The sequence below is a fragment of the Trachurus japonicus genome, chromosome 1 (assembly GCF_045865225.1).
Source record: "Trachurus japonicus isolate A0001 chromosome 1, Traja_1.0".
Lineage (NCBI taxonomy): Eukaryota > Metazoa > Chordata > Actinopteri > Carangiformes > Carangidae > Trachurus > Trachurus japonicus.
This window is the reverse complement of record NC_140907.1, coordinates 19,169,480-19,196,829: the sequence shown is the minus strand read 5'-3', so window position 1 is coordinate 19,196,829 and position 27,350 is coordinate 19,169,480. Positions and strand designations below refer to the sequence as shown.

The 27,350-nt window shown below is 38.9% G+C and overlaps 1 protein-coding gene across 1 annotated transcript in view; it reads left to right on the top strand.

Moving 5' to 3' along the window:
- ctnna2 (catenin (cadherin-associated protein), alpha 2) overlaps positions 1-27,350 on the top strand; it is a 312,279-nt gene that overhangs the window by 233,281 nt on the left and 51,648 nt on the right. Inside the window, exon 9 of the mRNA XM_085778569.1 lies at positions 6,671-6,823. Within this exon, the coding sequence (XP_085634695.1) occupies positions 6,671-6,823 (153 nt within the window). The remainder of the gene's footprint in view (positions 1-6,670; positions 6,824-27,350) is intronic.

Genomic DNA, 27,350 nt, shown 5'->3' with positions numbered 1-27,350 from the left:
AGATTATCTGCAAATCCTTTCGATCTTTTTATGCAAAAATGTTTTGAGGTTATGCATTAAAGTTTCATTAGCTAAATTATTACTAATTCCCTGTTATCTGACATTGGAAAATACACAGCCATTGTTGGAGGCATCACATCTTGATAGCTAAACTAACACATTTGCATATACTGTAAACTGAAGTTATGTTTTTAGATATAAACATATGTTCAATTGCAGGTGGAATTCACAGAACAACAAAAAACCAGTTCGATTTAAAGGCACTTTTATGTCAAGAACTGGTCACATTTCTTTTTGTATATGAAAAAGCCGCTCGTAAACGTAAACCAACAGAAAATTTGTAGTGTCCCCTTGGCTCTTCAGCCCATTGAGTATTGGTTTTACAACCCATGACTTTGCTGTTATGGTTCAATCAGCATCAGTTCCAGATGCAGCAGGCAGCTGTTTAAGTGCATTCGACGTGTATTTCACCTGTTAGCCAGCTGTTTTTCAGTGACAAATTCTCTGGCAAAAACAAAGCATGTTAACTGCTCATCACCAAACAGCAGAGAGACTAAGTTAGCAACTAGCTGGTGAACATGGTTGAGCATTTAGCAGCTTAAGAGCCTGATATTTCTATAAGGTCTTGTTAGGCATAAGACCATTAAAGGCCAGAAGGAGCGAGGAGGGAATATTGCAGCATACACTCACCAGTCACCCAGAAATGTGAATCCAAAAGAATGCTAATGTTGCTGTGTATGTACTTTTTATGTAACTAGGCAACTGTTTGCTAACAGGTTCACCATATCCATTTTATCAGATGTTAGTGTTTTAGTAGTGTGGCTTACTTCTGCAGCCAAAATGGCATGACTGCATTTAATTGCAAATGCAGCCAGACACACTAATCACATTATACTACGAAATAATTTAGTATAGTACTGTAACAGGTCCAGCTTGTTAAACCCAACCTGCATTGTTGATGCAGGATTATTCTGCCAAAACCTTATGTTATTCAGTGACAATATGCAGTATGTGTTCGTAAACTACACAATTTTAGTCAATTCAATAAAATCCCATGGCTATAATACTTTGTAACCATTTGGTTGTCAGCAGTTGGGGGGGGCCATGGGCTTTCAGTTTGGTGTGTGCCATGTTAAAGAAACAATTACCCAGTAGTTGAGAAGAGTGTGAGTTTGTCCCACTGCTACTGCTAATGTTGTTAAAGCGTTTTAATAATCCCTGGCTTTTGTCCTGGAGTAAGCCTGGCTGCCAGGGCTCTGTCTGCCACCAACACAAACACAGAATTGGTTTGTTCATTTTCTTATATGTCGCCTTACATGAGATATCCGGATGAAGATCCACTGTGACCGAAACGTTGATCTACAATAAACACTTGAGGAGCTTTATACAGTGTGCAGACTTCACTCTTTTTTTCTAAGCCTTACATGAGGCACACATCTCTTTTACGCACTACAGGATAATGAACAACAGGTATATGTCATAGTGGAATCTGTTGGAGTCAGTGGACCTGGCCAAAACATTTGGTTGCTTCCAATTGAATTCTACTTAAAAGGGTGCGCTCAATTACATTTTTTCATCAGATAACCAGAAACTCATTATTAAAAAAAAAAAAAAAAAAACTGCAGATGCAGGTGATCAGCAGTAAATATGTCATGAGCAGTATCAGCCTGCGCTACCTTTCCTTTGGGGACATCAACACTTTGATGTCAAAGCGCCATTAATGCACCTTTTCTTTGTTTCTAAAACTGGATTCCTGTGGCCAGTGTTTGATTTCACAGCGGACATAAAACAAAGGCTCTGGGACGAGGTATCTAATGTGTTTGTCCTCAGACTGTTTATGATCACTCAGTCCCTCTTTCCCCCTTTCATTTCTCCGCTCTCCTCTCACTAATCATCTACCAATGCTCCCTGTTAGATATCATATATGAGAGCTGTTACTTAATTTTTGATTTGCTCAGGCTGTTTCCCCTCAGCCGTGACTCTAGCCGTTTATGCTGTGATTGCTCTTGACATTTTAATAAGAAACTTTCCTATGCTGACCCCAAGGTACCCACCACTATGTGTTCTGAATCACAAATGAAACATAACAGAAGCCGAAGTGCAACTGTAAACATTCAGAAATCCACCGCAGTCTTCCCTTTCAAATTCAGATTCATGTTTTCCACTCTTTGCAAAGACTCAGCTGAATTGTAAACAAGTCAAGTCGGCAGAGTTTGACTGAATGCATGTGTGTACACACATTATAATTCTGTCTATATTTTTGCAATCCTTTGAACATGAATCCATTTCTTTGTTTTTGAGTCATACGCTGATCATAGTGGATGTTTGCAAGGCTGTCCCCTTGCATCTGTTTCGGTGACAGAGCAGGTGCGTAAGCCCGCAAAATGCAAACATTTCCCCCACATTAAAAAGCAAATGCGCCAAATTAATGTGAATCTCATCTTTGAAGATCACACAGCCCTCCCACTTATCAGTAAGCAACGTAGATATTCATCTGTCAAGTTTTGTTAAGCATATGCATCATCTTAATTATTTCAAAGAGCTTCTTGTTGGCCACTTCAGTTATCAGGTGGGATTTACTTTCTTTTAATTTGAGCTATTTTTCCTCTTTGGAAGGCAGGAGTAAGGAGTTGTATGGGGCAAGAGGCATGGTAGGGGGATGTAAGGAGGAGGTATACCTAGTGTATGTGTCAAATTACAAAGCTCTACAAAAGCTTGCAGCCATTTCTGCAACATAATTCCCAATTTCACTCTGATTTTTTTTCTTAACCTGTTGCACCCCGCATTTTTGTGCAAAACCTGAAAATGATATACCTGAAAGAAAAAGGTTAGCATTCTTCAACTCTTTTGGCATAACCCTGCTCTCGTTTGCAAGAAGACCCTTCAGATTTTACTAAAATGTCACAATGGCTTAAATAATAAGAGTTATTTGCAGGCATCAGTAGAATTTTCAAATAATGTATCACTTGTCGTTGTCGAGGCTGTGTGAAAATTGTAACCACAACAATAGCAGGACCAAGATTTAAGTGTCCCATGGTTTTGACATGGTGGGAAAGTGTATTTTAAATCAAACATACTTAATATAAGTTAGTATACTTAATAACATCCATGTTTTGTTTTGTTTTCATTTATTCATGCACTCAGTTGTAGCCCACCTCCAGCTGGCAAATGATCATTACAGGAATGTTTATAGATGAAACATATGTCTCATCAATACTGCTTAACACTTGGTTAAGTGTAACATTGTTATGTGTCTAATCATCTTCAAACTGTCACATGTGTGTGGACATTCAGGGAACATGCTGACAACACTATAATGTTTTAAAATGCTCTGACGCCTTTAGTGCATAATTTCTACACAATTTTGACAGCAGTAATTTGTTCCTCCCATTCAGCCACAGGAACATTAGTGATGATGAGCACTAAGACTCGTCTCACCAAAGTCCTTTTTGTAGCTTTTTCCAGAGCTTTCAACCACATCTCACAGATTTCTTTATGTGAATGGAGACATACGAAATGGCCAAATCACACCAATCACACAGAGCTATAAATTTCCCAAATCTTGTACCGTTTTCTTTTCTTTTTCTTTTCCTTATTTATTCTTAATTATTTCCAAATATGTCAGCCAATAAAATTACTCAGAATATGTCTATATATGTTTTGCTACAGACTTCTTTTTCTTTTTGTTTGTTTTTTTATCTGTATGTCTGTGTATCTATCATGACAGCAGTCTTGCTTCACCGCTGTGCTTCATTTTTAACACATCTCCCCTGCCAACGCTACCAGCCGGTATGCTAATGGCATTCTGGGAAAATGAAAGGTATGGCACGAGTGAAAGTCTGGAAACAATAACAACACCCGTTAATGTTCCTTTCAGAAGTCTCACGTATTAATATGTAAAACAAAAAGCCATTGCATTCAGAGCTCAAACCTCTGTGGCACTGCACGATTGGGGAGACAAATAGCCGCCCCACTGACTTATAATGAGCAGAGCCTTTGCTATCTATTGGAATTCCAGGTCTATTTCCTATAAGTGTTAGTGAAATACAGAGGGAGTGTTAGAGGAGAGACGGTGGGGGTGGAGCATGGAGGGAGGTGAGATCTAAAAGATTGAAGATGGATTTCTGTGGGAGTGGTGTGTGGGCATTAGAATGCTGATGGTGCAGGAGAGACTGCGACTTGAGAAATCACTCGTCTGTATCATTTCTCCACTCAAACTCACCGTCAGGATCACTTTCACTCCTGGGCATTCGTGAGGATCCAGAAACCCAGACGTGTTACACATATCCTGCATACATATGCGCCTGTATGGAACATCAACTAGTGATTTCCCCTCAATAACAGCAATAACAATAGGAATCTTTCTGCCCAGTTGATTTCTAATATTGACATCCACTAAGATCACTCCCCTCAGTTAATCTCCTCAAACATCACAACCAACCAAAGAACGATCTTGTTCACTGCAGGCTATTTAATATTGAATTTAAACAAATCCATGTAACAAGAATACAATACACAAGTCAAAAGCTGTTTAACAAAAGAAAATTCCTTCAGACAAATCACTGAAAGTCAACCCTTCTATTGACCAACCACTTCATTTTGCTATATGCTCTCATATTTCTGGTCCCGTCTTTCATAATTGTATGCAAGTCTGCATCACCATGGGCTGAAAGCGAATGTTGGAGAAACACATGACAAAAATATGTGTCCCAGTTGGACCCTACATACTAATTTTATACTGTATTTAAACTGCAGTATTATAGTGTATAGTCACAGTATAACTAGTGGGATTTTAATCAGCAATATGATAATACTACAAGATGTGATGGACATCAGTGTTATTACTTTGTATATTTTGTTCCTAATCCCAAATTTGACTGGAAACTTTAATTTGCTGCCACAGTTCCTCCTTGGTTATGATTAATAGATATGTCACAGTGATGGGCTGTGCCTTTACCATATATATACAAGCACAATAATATCTCACCATTGTAACCCATTATTTTACTGCATGACCCGTCCCAGAACCACAATGGGTTCTGCCACGCCTATCTCCTGTGCTATAACAGCACTTATATAGTCTGACGATGGTTCTGGCAAAGGCAAGATTTCGTCATGCCCTGATTTCCCACCTTTCCCACCAGGTGACAGAAAAGCAATGTTACACAATTGTACCGAAACACGTCTGTTCTCCGCAGAGCGGAAAAGATGCAATACTCACAATTCACGCAGTGCAAATCTCTTTAAATCAGTGATCCAGGATTATAGCATTGTGGATAGAGGAGTGCTTGCAGAGAGTGTCAGCTTCACATTGTTTACACGATTTGCAGACTGGTCATGTCCACTAGACTGCCCAAATGTAGTCTCTTTCCAGGGGCGATAGTGATGAATTATCTGCCCTCAGGAAGCCATAATTCACCATTGTTCTCCTTCACTCTGTGGACTGGCAATTAAGTTTGTAATTGCTGCAGGTTATTTAAGTGTGACTGACAGACTTACACTTTTTTTCTTGGTGGTTAAATGAATTTTCCCTTGTCATTCACAACTATTAATCTTCTTTACCCTCTTTCTTGCTGGTTCAACATTTTTTAATTCAGGGATATGGTCACAATGTTTACTTTACATCTAATTAAAAGGGAAAACTTTAACAAATCTCTGTCATCCATGTTGTTAATTAAACAGTTTGCAGTTTAATGCCATCATTTGTGTGTGTGGAGAAATGATGACTAAATTAGAGAGAGGAGACTTTTCTCTCCATGTTAATATACCCATCAGGGGGTATGCATACAGTTTCAGTTTGTATAGACCTTAATTGTGTTTGACACTGTCTTGCTCTGCTCATGCTGTGGACATGTTAAACACATTTTGATAAAGTCACATTAAGACATTCTGTCATCAACTCTGCAGTGACTGTCATGTTGTAGCACAACACAACAACGTTGTTTTAAAGGTGGATTAATTGACTTAATGAAAATAAAAATAAATATGTATAGACTTGTGATGCAGAGAATCATATTATTAGAAATTACTGAGGGAAGTTTCAAGACTGAGAGATGCCCCACAACAACTAAATGGTGATGCTACAGTACCTGTGTTGGAATCCACCTTTTTTCCCCCATAGAGTGTGTTCCTGTCTCTCTCAGTAGTGGTCTCATGTGAATAATTCCCTCTTTGTGTAAGATAAAGATCCTGTCGGCTGTGCTTTCTATACTGTTCCCTCTGGCATCTCATCAGATATCCCAGTGAGTAGCATGGGTCAGGGTCCATTTACTGTCTTATAAAACAACCAATCCCCTGCCAGTTTGCTCCAAAACGATTCCATAAACAAAGATACAAGTCGCAAAGTCTGCCCCAGTTAAAAGGCCTTATGGGAAAAATAGCACCTTACAAGCAATTTGCACCTCTGCCCATTGAGAGTTCCCCCCCACTACTTCATTCCCCCTCTCGCTTTGTCCCCTCTCTCTCTCTCTCTCTCTCTCTCTCTCTCTCTCTCTCTCTCTCTCTCTCTCTCACTCTCTCTCTCTCTCTGTCTTTTCACTCCATTACAATAATAAAACAAGATTCATTACAATTCAAAGTTATGTGTAATCATTGTCAAATGCAATGCAGTCAAGTCGTCTTCAATTTTACAATATAACCTCTTTCTCCTCTCTCTCTTTCTGTATTCTAGCTGAGAAAGGCAGTGATGGACCACATCTCAGACTCTTTCCTGGAGACCAACGTCCCTCTGTTGGTGCTCATCGAGGCGGCAAAGAGCGGAAACGAGAAGGAGGTCAAGGAGTACGCCCAGGTGTTCCGTGAACATGCCAACAAGCTGGTGGAGGTCAGTCATGAATTATACATGGGGTCACACACATATCCCCCACTTATCTGTTCTCATAAAGGTTTCAGATTTCAGCCAACACATGGAGCAGTTGGTCTTAACGAGGAGACCATCCTTCATCAAAAAAATAGAAGGAGAGAAAATACAGTCTTTAGTGGGAAATAAAACTTAACTTGAAGAAAAAAAGTACAAATGTAAAGCAGAGCCACGCACACAGACCGACACGCACACACACTTCCCCTTTAATTCTGCCCAAATCTTGTATGCACATTCTTTCTCACAGTGATTGAATGCCATATAAAAAGCTTTTTGCCCAGAATGGAAAAATGTTATTATAAATAATTTGCAATGTGGTAACTTAGCTGAATCAAAGTACATCTCACTTCTAAACATGCTCCTCTAAACTGTATGTGCAGGCCTTTGTGTCTGAAATCACATTACAAAACCACAATTTCAAGCCTCAGCCATCATTTTGATTTTAGAAATAATATCTTGGCATGCAGCTGAGCACGCAAAGCTCAACTTCTTTGTAGTAAACTTTTGTGTGTTTTTTTCTACATATTATGGTGATGCAACTAGCCATTCACAGCTCAACGTTACACAACACTGTCCAGTTTAAACCGTTAATTCAGACAGACCTGGAAAACTGTTGAATAGTGTGACTGACTGACACTGCTCTAGTGAACCTGCAACGCCCATACACAATACAGTATGCTCCACCTTCAAAAATGAGTGCAAATCTACACCTGTCCTCCACATCACCACCTTTCTAAATGTTAACAAATGATGATCCAGTCGTTATAGCAACTGTACTGTAGGTTACATAAAGTTATTAATAGTGTATGTACCTATAGGATATATGATAACAGGCAGTTAGTATTTACCTGTGTGAGGCCAAGGGCACTGACGGCCTCCGCTTACACACAGAACCTGATTGTTGGTTCATCATACTTGGTTTGCAGTAAGTTAAGCAGATGCTGTAAGAAGAACTTTGACTCCTACTTAAATGAATATCTGGCTTTTGCTCACAAGAAAAGGAATTTAATAAATGTCAAAATCTTGCAGCCAGAGTATGTTACAGCTCATGTTACTGCCGCATGCTGCATGGTAAGTAAGGCAATGAGTGTCACTTGGCTTTACTGTATACTGAAAATTTGAGCTACAGTCAAACTGCGAAAAGCTTCCACTTCATTTCCGTGTTCCATTTTAGCTAAAAAACAAGGCTTTATTAATAATTTACAAAGTTTAAGTCCCAATTAGTGTTTTATCATTGGTTAAAAAAAAAGATGCAACATCATTCCTCATTACTTTCAGATCTTCTGATGACTCTGTTGTTATCATATTTTGTTTACATGTTTGAAGCCGACTTTCTGGCTAAAATGTCAAAGTGCCTCTTTCTTCGGATAAAAACATGACTGAGAGAATAAAATAAAAGTTAGAGAAATAGCATTAAAATATGACCGCATGGCCCCATCACTCACTCCAGATTTTAGGTGTGGACAAGCACTTTGTTCTTTCAGGACACTAGACGAGTCATGCAAAATTACCCCGGCAGGCTCCATGTGTTTTGTGGACTTGTTTATGGCTTATGATTTTTGTACGTACTACTCTGGAAATATAGTCTGTCAGGACTGTTAGTGGGCTTCTTCCAGCACTTGTTTACAGTATATACCATGATGACTAAAGATTTTCAAATTTGGCCTGACTATCACTCCCTGCAGATGTAATGCAGGACATCCACGATGCTTAGGTACTGTCCATCTTTACAGACTGTAAAGTGGGGAGCTGTAGTGTTATTCAAATAAGCTTTGAGTCAAAAAGTTAACACATTGATCATCTCCTGTTTCCATAAGAGGTTTGGAAATGGTTTATTTCTCTGTCGTCCATTCCTGTGATGCAGTATGAGGAAAAGCTCTGTGATAAATTCCTCTGCCCTTTGATGGGAGTTGCCTATTGTTCTCCCAGCTCATTCAAAGGAGCCTTTAAACCCCTTTATGTGTATCTCTCTTAACATACTGTTGCTTAAAACAGCACTGCCGTTTCCTTTGACATCAGCCGAGAGTGTGAGTGATTTGTGTGCCCTTTTCAGCCTGCTCCAGCTGTTTGCTGATGAGGGAGGATGTGACTGATGCTGCGCTCAGAAGCTGTCCTTTGCATCTGACAGTATCAAAGTTTGTTTAGGCCAAGGACATTTTAGGCAGATGTGTTCTGTTCCTCTCATGCAGGAAAAATGGGGAACATGTTGCATTGTTTTTTGCCCTTTGCAAATTTTGGTTCATGGATATGTAAAGGATATGGCAACAGTGAGACACACAGCAGTTGTTTATATGCTAAGGAGATAGAGTGTAAGCCCCGGTCTCTGCAGAAAATAGCTCATTGACTGTGCATTGGCTTATTGCAAGCTTATGTGTTGGCAGTGTGTTAGTGTTGCAGGAGTGAACCCTGGTACAGCTATTTGTGTATCATCATAGACCATTCATTTATAAAGAAAAAAAACTTAAGTTATTACTGCTTAGTAATTTTCAGCATTGTGGGGAAAATAGAAAAAAAGACGGAATACGTTGCAAATAACCAAGTCCAGTTGCTTTTGATTTAAATTTCTTTGGGGATAACAATGACCTGGACAAATGAGAATATTCACAGGCTTGTTGCATGATTATATGATGCTGGCATTTGCATGTTTTCCTTCACTTAATCATGTTCTCAGCTGTGTTCATCTGTGTTTTTGCACATTCTACTTGGAGCATGATAGCATGATATAGTTGTTGCTAACATCCTGTCCATCTGTCAGATTTTGTCTCCTGGGGAAGTCCATGTTTTTCTACATCTGTGCTTAATCCTCAGACAGTGAAGCTGAGAATGAGAATCTGATGGAGAAAGAGATTTAAGGTGTTTGGGTACTACAGAGAGGGCTTCAGTGTCAATCAGGGTCTAGCAGGTTCATGTTAACACTACACAGGAACATTTCCTTGGTTGTCTCATGCCACTCTAACTCACCTTTTGCATGAGGATTCACAGTTGCTTGGGCTGGTAACATGACATATTGACAAAACATCTGTGGTGGTTAGGTTATGGGGAGTAAATGGGTTTTATTCCCTCAGCTACCAGAGGCCTTTAACAGGGTGAAGCATGTTCCAGACACAGCAAACATTTGAACTCTCAGAGGTGAAGCCCTGGAAGAGATACTTCAGGACCGTGGGTCATAAGTCAATGAAGACTTATTGGAAGAGACACATTGCTGACCCTGTGCAGCTCTGTAGTGTTAGAAAGGTTCATCATACTGTAACTGGCTGAGCAGCACATGCATATGGATGTCAGCTTCATGAGATGATGAGCGGCTTCATCAATGAGGTCCCATTAGAGTTGTGATTGTAAAATCATAGTTAGACTGTCTTTTTGGCCAAGTGATGGAATGAGTAATCTGTGTGGATGGACATGAGCTCATACATTAAGAATTGGATTATTTTAACAAAACCTAATAGAGGACAATCACTATTACCATGGAGGCGGGTCATTAGACTGTTTAGCATTTTAATTCTGTAGATTCACAAATAATTTATTTATTTATTTATTTATTTTTGTTACATTTTATTGTCAATTGTTAGGTGCAGCACTATTTTGCGACTGGGCACACTGCATAGTTATATAATTAAGTTCAACACATAAGACTAAAATATCCATTCAACCTTTCTCTAATAATCAAACTGTTTCCTCATGGTTCTTCTACCCGTATATCATGAAGGATAGTTATGTCATAATAGGACCTTAGCCGATGATAATATACATTACTGCTCCTTGCTAGCTAGATATAGCTAGCTAATACACTCAAGGCAATCCTGTATATTTGGCAATATCATTGTCATTGCTGTCATTACCATGATCCGTGCCATCACAGACATGGTCATCATAACCGTCACCATCACAATCCTCTAATATATTAGACTAATTAACATCATGATCAATGTCACTCCAGTCATCTCCCCTGGTGTGAGGCATGAGCTGTCTTAAGTCATTAGGCTGGAGTTTGGACACAACAATATCAACAGTATCATAGAAAAAAAATGCTCTTCATGTCTGCTTCATTCCCATGTGGCTTCACAGCATCCAACATCTATCGTTTCACCACCATTGTTCTCTGCACACCTCGGTGAAGACCTAAGATCACCCCGAGGCCGGGCTCTTCTAATCAAATCAAACTCATTACACCATCTTGACCAGCGACAGGACACTGGTAATTATTAAGCTGGGTATATCATTGGCTTAATGACATGTAATGGAGCTGTGAAATTTAATGCAGTGATCATACCACAGTTAGTGAGATGTTCTCTATGACTCTCAAATCAAATTTTGCATTTGCTTTGGTCATGCCTTCTTGTTTAGCATGCAAATAGCTGCACATTCATTATGTACATACATTTAGTAAGTGTGTAGTCACTTAGTCACCTTTCACATGCACAACTGTATAATGCAATGAAACACATTAATTCACATGCTTATCCTACAGTACAAGGTGGAATTTTGGCAGGCAGAGGAAAGACTCTTGTATTGTACCCATAATTACCATAATATGTGACTTCTGACAACATTGAACACTGTGAAATAATGATATTTTAAGTGAACTCCACACATCATTTCAACTCTCTATTTGTCTTGGAAAAGTGGAAAGAAGTAGGGGAGGTATTTTGAAAGTAAGAGATCACAGCAAAGCTAGTCATTCCTCAGGGTTTGAGAGATAGAGCTATGGTTTTCCTTGTATCATTGGTCTATTAACACAGGATTGTACTAATTAATTCCCAAGACTAACTTTAATGAGAAGTATACCTAATCCTAACTCAGCAGAAATAACTCCCCTATCTATAACAAGACCCTATTTGACAGGTGTTTCTTTGTAGTAGCTGACATAAATCAACTGGTAAAAGGAAATATCATATAATATAATAATAATCATCATAATCATAATCGTAATAATAATAATAATAATAATAATATTTCCCATACATATTATTATTTCCCATCTACGTAAGTTGATGCATTATTTCATATTTTAAATCAATTGAGACATCATCTTGTAAAGCTCCATGTTGAGGCTTATCTATTTTCCATTTTATTCTAAATCATTTACTTATCACAGCAGTTATGTCAAGCAGCTCAATTCTGGCTGCTATTAATGGAGTTATTACTCTTTCTCCCAGGACGAACAAGAAATTATCTTATATTATTATTATAATATTAAATTATTATAGTTGAACTATTTTCTACAGCAATATCAAGTGTAGAATATTTAACTTTTAATACAACTCTAATATTCAGGTCCATGAACATTTTCTATGTTGTTTATAAGTTGTTCAAAAATATTTTCTTATTGCTACATGTAAGATGATTGTCACATATTGAACACTTGAAGAATTAAACTAAAGCAGCACACACAATTGAACAATCTATGTCTTCTCATGTAATCATTCCCACATCCCCACTCTTTCCTGTTAATTAATTGAAAATTATTTACAGAGAAAGAATTTCAGCATAAGAATGCAGACTTCTTATCCAACATGGTGAACTTTTCATCCCACCCCATTCAATCACTGCCATGTGCTCCCATTGAACATTAAGTCCTTCGACCGTCATCTCACAAGTACATGTGTTCAGATGAGTGACGATGCTCATCCGTTGCTGTCAGTCATCACTGTAATTCACCATTTGAATAGAGTTACTTTCAGAGACTGGAGATATTTATAAGTTAGGTCAGAAGTGTTATGTTATTGATCTAGTTTGAGAAGGGGTACTCAGTAGAATTAAATACAGTACACATTATAATGTTTGTTTTTTTGCTGTGTCCTTTCTGCTATCACCTTCTCTCATGTTTAATGCAGTTGTTATGTGTCAAGTTTATGTGATATGCAGGTGGAGCCAATTTTAGTTGGTTATGTGTTTGTCTTCCTGTCTGTCTCGCCGCTGTTTCATTTTTCTGGTGTATGATGTAAGGTATGAAACAGATTGTAGAGAACCTTGCTCTTCTCTTATACCAGAGCTGTGGTGGTCTTCCCTTGCCATTGCCTCTATTTCCCGCCATGCTGTATTAGTTATCTTCTTCTTTCCCATTTTACACTTTTCTGCACAAATGTATTACCACTCGCCAGTTTTGTATTTCTTACATTTGCCTCTAGATCCTGCAGCCTGAGCTCTCGGTGCTGCCCAAGCTGTGATGCAAGTGCTAATTCAAACACAAGATGAATATCCAGTCTTTTCAAGTTACCATAGTTCCTTTTTATTACCACTGCAGCGAGAACCTATACATGCCAGCAGTTCTTGGACATATAAAGGACGTCACGCTCCATCACTATTATAATGTCAGAATGAGGTTTTCCTCTGACCTTGACTCCATGTTGGAGCGTTTCTCTTGAACAGCTGTGCTGTTATGAAGGACACTCCATATCTCTTTATCTCTAGCATCGCCTTATCTCTGCAATGCTTCTTCTAATCAGGGAGAGAATTGCTTAATGGGTAGACAAGTCTTTAATGTTTCTAATGTGTCCTATGTACTCCGCGTGATGCATTTGCTTGTCTCTCATTACTGCTCTGTGGGCAACGTTGTGTCTTAGTTGTCTTTGTTTGTTGTTTTGATTACCATTAACCCGTTTGTACTGTGCAGCTTTTGCTCTTCTTTTATCTGAATCATTTGTGAATCCATCTCTACCCCACTTTTACTCACCCTTCTCTTATTTAACTTGATACCTAAAATCTTCATTGATAATAATTTATTTCTCTTTTTTGGGCACAAATGCAGAGTAGCAGCTTGAATGCACTTCCTCTATACATACTGTAGTGTATAGCTACATTAAGTTGGGCTGTCCTTCATCAGTTCATTAGCTTTTCTTACTTGGGATTTACAGCAGTGACCTTACTTTGGACATGAGTGGAGTCAAGGGGAATGACATACCTTCAGCGATTATGCATAATCAATACAGACTTGAATGTAACCAATACTGAATTGGCCTTCAGGGCTCAGCGACATGAGACGGACTGCAGCAGTAAATATTATTCTGGGGGCCACTGCATTAAGCACTTTACTGGACAGTTAACTGGGAAGTGGATGGATCACTGTTGGAACAGATCTATTTGTGACGACCCAAACCTTTAGGCCAACATTAATCCTCTCTTCTCATACAAAGATATTAGCCTCAGAGGAAATCTGCCTTTGGAAGTTAAAGGCAGAGAAGTGCATAGAAAGATACATCACACGCAACTAATCCACCTTCGGTGTTGCCCTCTTGAAGTTCGTTTCATGTGAGATTGTTGCCAAAAAAAATTGAAGAAAAGAATGTAGATGTTCAAACACTGTTTCACTGTGACCGATTTCTGTCATTTGGATTCTCGTCTGTACACTTTGCCTTCATTAAATATTCAACTCCCTGATTCCATCCACTTTCATATTAATTTTGTTAATTTACCCTGTTGACCATATAAATGGAATGGAGCCTAATAAAAAATAAATAGTGGAATGGTTCAAACTAGTATCTCTCCAGACGTTTGTGTAGATCAGTACTTTGGCATACTATTGAGGTAGATGTAAGCTTTCGTTTGGCAAGAAAAATGTTATGAGTCAGTATTCAATTACTCTGCAGGGACAATATAAACATGAGTTAAAATGGCATTCATCCAAATTCAGCTTATTGTTTTGAATATGTCATGAATCAAGTTCAGTAACAATGAACAATACAAAAAACCAATGTACAGTACTTAGCGCGCGCGCACACACACACACACACACACACACACACACACACACACACACATATCTGGCCATATATAGCACAGGACCTGTAAAAGCCTCTGAGTGATTTTTTTTTTTAGTTTTTTTTCCTGGTGCTTGTTCTTTATGCCTTTCAGCACTTCCCTGCCCATCAAAGGTGTCTAGTGGACACAGATCCAAGCTTCTTACACATTGCAGGGCTTGTCAGAACAGAAAGTGTGCAGTCATTTCAGTCTATCAGAATGCAGAGACAGAATTGTGAAGAGGCAACCCTCTGAGGAACTCTACAATAGGGTTTAGTCAGTATAGGGTATAAAAGGCAGAGTAGGATCTCTCATTAGGAAATGGAAAAACACAAACATCTGTGGACCTATAGATGATTGAACCTGGGAATGAGGTACCTTGGTCAGAGACCAAGGTCAATAGAGTACAATATCCCTGATATCATCAGAGACGGTGTCTTTCTAATATCGCCTTCTGATGTGACAGAAATCTTGAAGCATTTCTCAAATATGGGCATGTATGACATTCAATATAATTTAATTAAAAAGAATAAGACAGTCATGTTTTATCACTGACCTTGTCCTTGATTGGTTGTATTTAATGGCAAATTAATTCTATTAAATTTGTAGTAATTGGAGGAAAAGGGGTAGCAGGCAATTAAGGTACTCAAAGTAGCAAAATAAAGGGATTTTAGAGACAAAGAGCATCACAGCCTGAAATTACAGGGGCTAAATTAAAACAGTGAAAATATGATAAACAGTATCTTGAGTTGGGTTTATTTCGACTGGCTCAAGGGACTCACCACAGTATCAATTCGTGTGATTTATAAAGAAGTGCTATAATGACACGCAACCTGCCCCACAATCAGGGCCGTAGACGTGTTTCAAGGAGAGCTGAAGTGGTTGAGGGACATTATTATGAATGTAAAGGAAACTCAGGCTGACTCACTTGCACAGCACATTGCAAAGACAGATTTTTTTTTAAATATTAGCTGAGATATTCAATTGGAAAATTTACATTTTATGCCATAGGTACTTGATGTCTTGTTGTCCTTGCTTCTCTAAACTGTTTTTACAAAACAAATGTCTTCACCTCTTAGTAGTTACTGTATATAGAGGCTATAAACTTCAAATGAGAATGTGCAGTGTTAAAGGAAGGTCAGAGAGCTCTATGTTGTTAATTTGCAAGTTATGAAAAACGTGTAAAAAAAAAAAAATGTACAAATGTGTGTAATTATAATCCACATGAGAAAACATTTTGCACTAACATATGAAAGACTTAAAGTATGGCTAAACAATGTCCTATCTCCACCACCAAGAGCAAGAACCTACGTACAGTAGTTATCAACCAAGGACAAACCTCTAGGCTGCTTTGTGTTTATTACTGCCATATTAAGACTTCATTTGAATTGGTGTACAAAGGTGCAGGAGAAATGTTACCCAGGCCAAAAAGATTTAGAAAGAACTTGTGAACTTACTACTGTCAGGAAAAAAAAAAAAACTCTAACAGCAATGTATTATGGGTAACCTCATACAGTCAAAACTGCTACCGGTAAGTCCCAGTTAATGGAAAGTTCCCACAACAGGTACAGTAGCAACAACTTAAGATGTAGGATTATCACAGGGTTACTGGATGTAATCATATATTTTGTAGTAGCATTTTTAGAGTTGTTTTATAGTAGGCAGATTACTATTTTCACCAGCTAAATGCAATAAGTATTAAAAGCTTCATGCATACACTGTGCATCAGTGTGGTTCATAGATAAATTATTTGTATAACCTTCATTCTAAGAATAACACTGATGCCTTGACGTCTTTGTAAATTTCCTTGTGACTCAGTCCACGTGTCTCAGAGGGAATTGGTCATCATCGTTTTCTGAAGAATTACGGCTGTGCCCTAGGATGCAATCAGCCAATCTTTTTTTACCTCAAGCTGACATTTATATTCTTTGTGTTAAATCTCCACTGTCCCTAAAAGGGGAGGAGAGAGATAAACAAATGGAAATTATAGCAGCATCAAGCATGTATTCACAAAAGACTGCCCCTAACCCTCACCCGCAGGCTTTGGGGAGTCAACTCAAGGGTCCATTATCTCTCTCAGAATGCAAGAATTGGTGGCAATGTTTGTGTGACACATTTCACCAAACCTTTCCAAAGCAAATTGCCGTGGAGATAAGCTTAGCTCTGAGGCAAAAACAAACGTCAGCATTCCCTGCTTAGAGCTGGGATAGCGTCTGTAAAGGTGCTACATGACAAGAAGCAGTGGAATTCCTGTTTTGCAGATATGACACTAAGTGGATTACACAAGATTAAATGTGACAAAAGAGAAAGTAAAAGAGGAATAAGACTTGACATAACACCAAGCTTCCGTGCTTTGAAAATGTAGACTTCCTATGGTAATATGATATATAGCCCGGCATAAATCCTTAATTATGTCATGTGTCCATGAGGGCTTAGATATATAATTTGTTATCCCATGATGCCTTTTTACCTCTGATTCATGTATCATCTTCATTTTCCAGGATATGAACAATATAGTGTTCAAAAGTGCGGGACATCCAGGCATGTCCCATTTTGTCTGTAATGTAGAGACTATACATAAAAGGGATTTTATATCATTAGTCATGAGGTGATTAATATTCAGTAGAGGTTCTAAGGACAAAATCATTGCTGAAAATCTAGTAAGGAAATGATTAGATGATGACCTTGAACTCAGTGTCGTGTTCTTGAACAATTCATAACATTATATTAAATTTGTACCATAGTGGTCAACCTCTTCTTAGATTAATAAATGAGGAAAGCACTGCAAACAGTAATTTACAACAGAGCAATGCAACCACTCTGTACTTATATTTTGGCCAGATAAACATCATTGGAATAGCCTGGAAAATGTTTGTGGAGAAATATCGACTTCTCACACTTATTTGTTCTGTGAAGGGCATATACTTACACGTTTAGCATGTCAACAATTGTCAAAGAAGTTTCTGTGATAGTTGATATCCTATAATCTTCATATATCAAGTGTAATAATGATGACAGGCCCTCGGTGTGTGCCCTTCCTCATACAGATCACTTTGCATTTTCTGCTCCCGTACAGCATAGCAGGAAAGCAGGAAATGCTAACTCTCAAAAGGGAGTCCGTGTGAAGCACGAAGCCACTGGAGTTATTACCATTCGGGCCAAAGCCTTCTGTTCCTGAATGCGTTGAACCTTCAATTAATGTCTGTCCTATTTTATTCTAAGTGAAGGATATAAATTGTTCCGTTATTCCTAAGCACAGTATACACAGAGATACTTGGGCTTCTAGTATATCCCACCTCTCTGGTATATTTACTGTATGTGTGGGGTCTTATCAGCCATCCAGATAGCAAGATGTAAAACCAAAAGAATCATAATGATAACCGAGTAGAATTTCTTTTTTTTTTTTTGTGATTTTAAAGATCCCAGAAGATTTCTCCTGTCTACTTTTTTGAACTGGGCCAGGGATGACCAGTGTTTTAACCCAAGAAAGTGGACAGAAGTTTTCCTATGTCATCAGGGAATGCTTTATTTTGTACATCCTTTATCAATGTGTAGGCCTACTCTGTTTGTTAGATATATATGTTTTTGCACTAGCATTTGTTGCACTAGCAACACTGACTAAAATACATTTTGTTCATGTCTGTAGAGAACATAGAACTAAGTGTGGTGATGTAAGTTGCAAACATCAGAACTTTCACCTTATTTCCCAGTGGGTTTCCTTAAGTACATCAGCAACTCTCAGCACAGATGGCAGAGTGATAGGTGCAGAAAAATAAGTCAGAAAATGAAAAATGTAATAACAGAATGTAAATTGCTCCAATATTCTGCTTGAATAATGTTTCGATTTTACAAAATAACACTATAACTTTAACACAAGATAGTTTGCCACAGGTTGCCTTCTTTGATGGCCAAGTGTTACATTTAAACAGCTGGTTCCAGTTACGCAATCATGTATTAAAATCTCTCAGTCAGAGTGTATGAGTAACTGAACTGACACTATGGATGGGTATTTGAGGCTAGTGTAACCATTCTCTTGCTCTAACATGGCTCTGTTTAATTTCAGTAAAGATTTTTCAAACCTACTTTCGCTTCAATAGTTGCATCAATTTAATTAAGAGGAAGAAGACTCCTCAAAAACCACGTCAGACATCACCAATCTATCTTAGCTTTGCCATTTGTATCTTTTACAACATGTCACTCAGTAATCCAATCATGATTTCATTTCTTGATATACAAGTACTAGCAGACTGAATGGCAAGGCTACTTCAAGTTTGGCACATCTTCAATCTGATGTCAGATTTGTCAGCATCATGTCATACCATCAGTGCCTTCACTTAATATGAAGGTTTCCCCTTTTCTTTGTCAGTTCTCTTCATTTAACTGCTGTTGAGCAGAACAGGGCAAGTGATGACAGAGGAGCAGAACAGCTAGCACAACAGCAAATATACTGTAATCTTCGAAAAAGAAAATAAGTGAACGCAGTGTTTCACCGAGGCGCAATTTAGCAGAAGACATACTGAAAAGACAACATGGAAAGTCAATGAAAAATCAAGTTAAAAGTTAAAATTTCAGCCTGAGCCCACAATGTGTTAGAATAACCAGTCTTACTCTGACCATCTAGGACTAATAGAACCACAGATGTCATAATGAATGGCGTAAATGTTGGCCATGGTCCACAAAGGGTTACATGTGCAGATATTGTTCATTTTTTTAATAAAAAATTGAAATGTGGCTGCCATTATTGGCAAGTCAGAATGACTTAACCAAGGTTCGCCATTATTGTGTATGAAAGCATCTCTTAAGCATAAAGTCACATCTTATTGTGTATACTTCATGATGTCAGTTTATAGCTCAGAGACATTGACTTTCCTTACAAATCTTCTTGAACTGGAGAATGCAATGGCAGATGGAATCGCTATAGTGAATTGCTGAAGCATGGTGTGGAATGGAGTGTCTGACATAGGCTGGCATTGTCTGAACCATGAGTTGAAGTTGTCTTTATCTGATGCTGTCAAGCATTGCACAGAGAGCAGTCACCTCACAGCTTTTCTTGACAAGTTATACTTTCTGTATAATCAGTCATCAAAGAATTTAAGGGAGCTTGATGCCGTAGTCTCTCAGGGAGGCCTATGTTTCAGAGGGATTACTCAACTCTTAGGGATGAGGTGGGTGGCTCCATCTTTTAGAATAGTAAATGCTGTTTGGAGGATGTATGCTGCACTCTATAGTCACTTTGCAGCTGCAAGTAAGGATGACAACTCAAATCCAAGTGACATTTGTATGTTTGAAAAGCTGAGTTCAATTGCTCCTGTTAAAAACCTTGGGCTGATGATGGACACACTGGAGGAGCTTAAAGACCTGTCTAAGGCTCTGCAGTTCAGAGACATTAAACTGTCTCAATCAGTCAGTCTGATAAAAAGGCAGCAAGATCTTTTCAAAACCATGAGCAGGAACTCAGACAGTGGTTCATTCTACAAAACTGCGCAATGTGAAGCTGAGCAGCAAGGTGCTTTTTAATGTCATAGCACTACAGAGTGACCGCGGGGCAGAAGGTAATAGGTCCCAGAATGTTCTATGAGGCACTATGCAAAAGTGTGGGAAGCATCGAGTCACTCTTTCACAAAATCAATGTGCTGGATAAAAACACACGTCCAAACCGTTTCCCATTCATGACTGGGAAAAGCGAAGTAAGACAGCTCTGCAGTCTATGGAGCATAATGACCAGTGGTTCCCAGACTGTGACGGGTAGTCACAAAGCCACAGAGTAATTGCGAATAAGCTGACAAACCATTCTTAATCAGTACTATTTTGGATACTGGATTATCACAATAGAAACCTGTCTAGCTAGTTACTGGGGGATTATCATATACATGTACATCATTCCCTTTGCGATAGATTATGTGAGCAAGATTTTGAAATTTGCAAAGGTATGAGTGGCCTGCTTACAGTGATGGACTGGCACCAAAAAGGGGCCCTGACATTTTTGACAGAGACAGGCCACTACTACACAAACACTACATATATATATTTATAAATATAGCAGTGATCATAATGATGAAGAGAAAGGAAAATGCATTGATCTCCAAACACAAGAGTAGGAATTTAACCCAGATCAAAACAAAGCTTTTGATCACAGGGGGAGCTGCCCTGCCAGGTGAGCTATGTGCTGCTCCTGTCCATGTTTGTTATTGTGTCTTGCATCTCTCAGAGTTGGCCGGCCGTAAACCAGCTGGCCCCGACCAACTTTTTTTCTTTTTTTTTATGCAGCCACTTCAGCACGACTGCATCTTCACGCAGCCGTTGTGGCATTTGCCCATATTGCCGTATGGCCATTATTAAGAAACTGATCCATTCATATGACTTTGAATTATTTTGCTCAGCTTCAATTAGCTTTTTTTCTTGTTTGTTTTGTTGTTTGTTTTAAATCTCTCCCACTTGATTGATAGTTCATCAAATGAATCAGATTTTGTCTACATGCACTCAACACACAATAAGTCCCAGTTAACCCCTGTAAAGGTCTACTTGTATGAAATGGATCAGCAGACAACCTGTAATAGCATAGAAGGCCTGTATACATGTACACACACAACTGGTCATAATTTTCAATTTTCTATTCTTTTCATTAATGCAGAGATCTCTGCTGGCCATCTTTTGTCTATTAATCTAGAATTTATCATCCATAGAGCTACATTTATGGATGCTGAGGAAGGCACATAGAACTCTCTGGCAGCTTATTTCAAAGTGAAAATTGACTCTTTGTACCCACTGATGGATATTTTTAAAGAGAGATCTTAAACTCAATGCTGAGGAGTCTCAGGCCAAAGATAGATAAATGGAGGCCCTGCTGACAAAATAAAACGTTCTGCAAAAATGGAAATCATTTAGCATACTGCACCAAATAGATCTCCATTTTCAATAACAACTTTTGCAAAAAAAACAAAAACAAATAAGAGTGCTTCACAACAGATCTCAAATGATTTCCTTTTCAAATTGGAGCATTCCTCCATGAAAGACCTGTCCAAATCCATATTATTAGTTTCATAGATCTGACCACGAGTGTAGCATGCTCTGAAAGCGAAGATTGATTGGACCTATTGACTGCTCTTCCAGTTCCTCACTCAACCTGTTCACCGTCAGAATTGCTAATACACCAAACCAGGGGTGTAACTCTTTTCCTGTGGCTCATCAATTCAACGACCTCTTTATAAAAGGGTAAATTAAACCACGTCCCACAGCCATTTTACCTCACCGACAGCAGGTTAATGGCTCATCAAGAGTCTGTTCTCTGTCCTGAAACTGATCTTCTCATTCTCATGCCTGCTCGTCCTTATACAACTCTATTGGCAACATTGCAATGCGAATGTGTGTCTGTGTGCATGTTGTACTCCTGTGTGCACATGCATAAAAATTCTGTTTTAAACTTGAGGGTAACGTAATGCCATTGGCGAGCTTACATTAGTGGTTTTGGTGTATGGTTGAAGGCGCAGACAGATGGAGAGAGTGAGAGACCTTAGAGAGCGGACCACCACAAACAAAGGAGTCAGTTTTCTGTCTCCATCATCGCTGAACCCCATTGGTGGCTGTGGAAGGTGTGGGATTATCAGAGCTTGGTGCAGCAGTAATGAAGGACGTCTCCCAGTAGACACAAACTGGCCATAGGCTCCTGATAGATCAGGGGAATTGGTTCGAGCACACAGGTGAAGCAGAAGAGGGGAAAACAGAGACAGCCACAGCCAAACCTGTGTGCTTTTGTTCAGATTCCTAAAGAGGGCTTAAGATGGTTTTCAATTATGGAGGAAACTAAACATAAATCTTAGTGTTTCTCGGTTGACTTAGAATGAAACCACTGAAAATGATTTGTCATTAGTGTGTTGTTTAAAACACTGATTCCTGTTTATGAAACATTCATTCCACCCATGTCCACATATTTTGGATTACATGTTAGTGGGCTCATATTCCTTAAATCAATTGTGTTTTTTGTTTGTTTTAAGTATACTTTTTAGAATTTTAAATGATAGGATAGCTGTAGAGACAGGCAATGGCAAGACAGAGAGAGGGTGAATACGTGCAGCAATGAAAGATCCACCAAATTGTTTCAGATTAAAAATTCAATATGGGAATCTGAAGGAAATGCAACACATTTTAATGCAGATTACTAAAAGCCAGTTGTGAAATCAGCCAATTCTTTGTTGTCTTCCTCTCACAGAAACCTTGCCTGTTGGGTCTTTCCTGTCAGAAGATCTAACTTGTTGTGTGTCGGCATTGATTTGATATCAGCTGAGTGTACCGGAGTGAGCAAAGTTGTCGATCTCTGATTGGAAGTAACGAATAAGGAATACGGGGAAGTCCCTGTAGACACATCTTTGATTTTTAAGTTCAAGATACTGTAACTGGTCCACTGTCTCATTAATTATGTCTGCAAAAGCCCAACCAAAACACATCAATGACAGCCATATGTTTCTGTACCACAATCTTAAGCTATCTGTTGCCAGCCTTTATGTTTCACTTACTCCAGTCCTTATTTTGCCTCAGCAATGGCATTAAGAAACTAGAACAATCCCCCTCTGTGATGCGGCTGCGGGAAAATGAACCGCTCTGCTCCACCAAGCTGGATTGCAAATGCGGAAGTGAAAGAATTCTCAAAGGAGCTGCTCCACAGCCCCGTCTCCCCTTCCCTGAGGTGGAAAGCCCTAGTTTGAGTGTTCACTTACATCATCAAAGGGCCTCTCTGTCTCATGTAATATTAACATGTGCTAAATCGGTGGCAAACAGCAGCAGCAATGTTTACACAGCATTAGCACAGGCTTGCAAAGCCACATAGACAGGGGCTGTCTTTGTGTTCAAAGATTAGGAGGCTCTGACACCCATGGGAAGCAACAAGATTATTGTATATGTGGGTTCACTGTTTTACAAGGTGACACGGCATCTGTCCCCTGCAGGGGCATTTTTGAGCAGCTTTACAGATTATTCTGTAAATTATGTTAAAATAAGCGGTCTCATAGAAGGATGACCTTTTTGTTTTGCTTGTATTCATTCACCTTTTTTCTGATAATTAGCCTATCATTAATGTGACATGGATGCTGTCTATAGAAAAAAAACATGAGTTCATGAAACCTGTGGAATGTTTTTTTTTTTATGCTTTTTTATTTGAAGCTTTTAAGAAGGCCAGGTGGAAACTATAGGTGATCAAAAGAGGACAGAGAGGGACATTCATCTGTAAGCTGTTTGACTTTTTGACACAGGTTTAAATCTAATAATCAGAAAGCTTTCGAGGTGAAGTGGGCTGTCGCCGTGGAGTCAAATCTGCTGGAAATTAAGTCCATTAATCACATAGTGCTTCATTTAGTCCCTTTCTATGTACAGCTCTGAAGTGTGTCTGTGTGAGGGAGTAAGGGAGATTGGGGGCTTCAGTTGGAAAGAGTGAGAGAAAGAGAAAATGCTTGGTGGTGCAGAAGAAAAGCCATCAATTCTCATTATGGAAAATAGATCATCTATCCTAATTAGAGCCACGGCTTTTTACCACAGTACAAATGCCGACTAACGCAAGCCCGAAATGGCAGGAGCCACCCACCGCTGATTAATTAGGTGAGTGAATAAAAACCTATGAGGACCATGTGATTTTTGCCCCAGATAGCTTATTAAAGGTAAAGCACAATATATTGCAGGTTAGGCCCTTTGGGAAAATATGTATGGAAATATATCAGTTTCCAGCAGCTTCATGATGAGCTTTTTATGAAACATAGCTGCCCTTCTCCTAACTAAATGTGTCTCATTATGTGCCGCTTAATATACAGCAAGGATCAACGGTTGTAACTTCATTACTATTTATCAACGTAGCAACATAGAGGATGGTACGGCAAATGAAGGGATGTTTTATCAGCCCTTGTTGAAAAGTCAGCTCTGAATTCCAAGCGACCGCAAGTTGTAACTCAGAGTTCAAGTCAGGATTGAGAAGCGCTGCCTTAATCCCCTCCCTAATCGCCATGGCAATTCAAAGATATCAGGTAACAGACATTGGCATTTGTTCAATAATCATGAGACAATAGAGTAGATGGGTAGAGAGGGATTTGCTCCTTGTCAAATGTGGAGTGACAGGTTTGCAGAGGAACAGAATTTTGGCTCTAACAGTGAGGTACTGCTGGAATGAAGAGCACTATAGATAATTGGGATCTTCCTTTTTAGATGATTAAGATAGTGTGACAATTTTTTTTTAAAAAGAAAAGAAAAAAAAAGAGGGGGGTCATTAAGGTAAAAAGAGTCCTATCCTTATGATGAAATATTCAAGGCACATATAACTGCAAGTTTCCTATAAGCTCCTCGGCTGTAAAGTAACCTGTGTAATACATATGCAATATTACAGCAGGGAAATTCTGATACTTCACTATAGATTCAGTGTAATATATAAGAGATACCATCTCGTCTGTCACATCTAGCCCAGTTTTTGCACATGACATCTCACCTGCAGCTGGTCCCCAGACATTGTGCCTCCTGCTGTTTCTAGTAGACCATGCATATATTAACCTGATCTGAGGGCCATGTGCAGTCATATCCTATTTTTGCCTGTGAAATTCACATCCAATTCTTAACACATCCACATGTCTCCAGCTGCTGGTCCTTTTTTTTCTCCTTTTTTTTTTCTTAAAATAAATAAATAAAGCCAGAACATAAATCCAACCAAGCACAAACAGGACATATACCTAATTTCATTTCCTTTCTTTTCTGACCCAATGTAGTCTTATCTCTCTCCTCAGCACTTTTTCTGCTTTGTTTATTTATTTTCTCCTCTCCATTTCCCAGCTTCTTTCAAGACTTTAAGTCAGATATGTTGTGGTTTGTTTAGCAAATGTCACAGGTGAAGAGAATATCTTGGATAAGGTGGAAACACGCAGTGAAGCTTGGGCCTAAACGGACTCATAATGCAAGCAGAATGTTGCCTCGTAAATATTCATGAAGCAGGCGCTGCTCATCACACTATCTTTGATCCGATTCATAGAGTATGCAAATGCTTATGTGCACACAGAACCACACGAGGCATTTCTCGCCTTCCTGCTAGCTGCTCAGATCATCAGGCCACACTAGCTCACTCATGCCCACGCTGCATACAGTCAACTGGACCATCCAGTATTGTTAGTTTAAATAAAAACAGTGCTTTTGTGTGCACAAGTGCTCTAATATGCATCAGTGATAGCATATAATGTGATATATCAGGCGTGTGTCTGTGTTTGTTTATGTGTGATGTGTGTAATCTTTTGCTTATGCATTCATTGGTCTGATTTCATTGCATTACAGCGAGCCACAGGGGGTGTCATATCACACGTTGTGCAATGCCAAAACATTGTTTGATTCGGAGATTTAGATCGGGTTTATGCGATGCGAGTGGATACATCTGGGTGTCAAACATCTGTTTGTCACAGATGTGATGAGTCTGTGGGCCAGTGTTCTGATGTTCATTCTGCTGTGTTTCAAAGACCTACAAACTCACATTCTTACACACAGGTATATATATATATATATATACAGTTAAAATCTAATATGACAAATTAACACAAATCTACCTTAGTGTTTCTACGAATGCATTGTTTTGTTTGACAATTTTGTTTGGATAGCAAGGTAATACAATAGCAAGGTATTGGATAGCAAGGTATACAAAGACAATATCTTCACCATTATGAAAGCCAAGTTATACAACAAGTAGTTCCGACCAAGCAATCTGATTGGTCAATAAGACATTTAGAACGTGCTCAAATCAGCATTACAGCACGGCTGACTTATCACTGAAAATATTACTTTGCCACGTCATGTTGTTTACACATCTCCATGGCAACATGGACTTTTCCCCCTTTTATTTTGAAAAACGTCATTTATTACTCGTGAAAATAAATCACAAACTACAATGATCTCCTGTAGGTTGTTCCTGACAGCTGCCAAAGTCACATTTATAGAACAATTATGTTATTTTATTTTTTGTTAATATATTGTAAACTTCCCCGTTACAGCCGAGAGGATTGTCTCCCTCCCATGTGTGTAACGTTACAAAGTCGGAGAGACACGAGTTGTGATCGCGGTGAATATGTTTTTTTAAAATATGGCCTGGAGCTGAATATTTTCATTGGATAAAACGGAGGTGATTACCTGTATGTTTCTCTCTCTCCCTCTCTCTTGCTTGCGCCTTTTGGGCTTTTAAATAATCTGGAGTAATCGTTTGGCTTTCTCTATCAGCTGTGTCGGTGACACGGCGCTATAACTTCATTTACATGCAGAGTTTGCGGTTGTAGAAGCTACATCTGTGAAAGGAAAAAAACGGCATCTTTGTCATAACTTGGGTGAGTTTGTGCAGTGTTGATTTAGTTCGGGAAAGTCCGAGACCGCGTTAAAACATGAACGTCAGCTCAGAGTTCACTCATCTGGGACTAGAAAATCATTTCTGTTGCTAGGTCGTTACTAAGGTTCGGACTATTTGCTGTAGAGGTGAACTAGGTTCCATTACACATAGGAGTCTACTGACGTGACTGATTGTGTTTCAGTTATTAGTCAGACCCCATTTATTTCCATGGAAACGGGAAGCACACTCGCAAAAAACTTTAAATTTTGAGAGCAAAACGTCCATCAACATGAATATTTATTTAATTATACGCTTTATTTTGTTGGTAATTGTTGTATAATCGCAATATTACCCTCGAGGGTGTGCTTAAACGGAATTTGAGCACTTCGGTGATGCTTGCGGACCGAGGCGCTAGGTCCGCAAGCATCACCG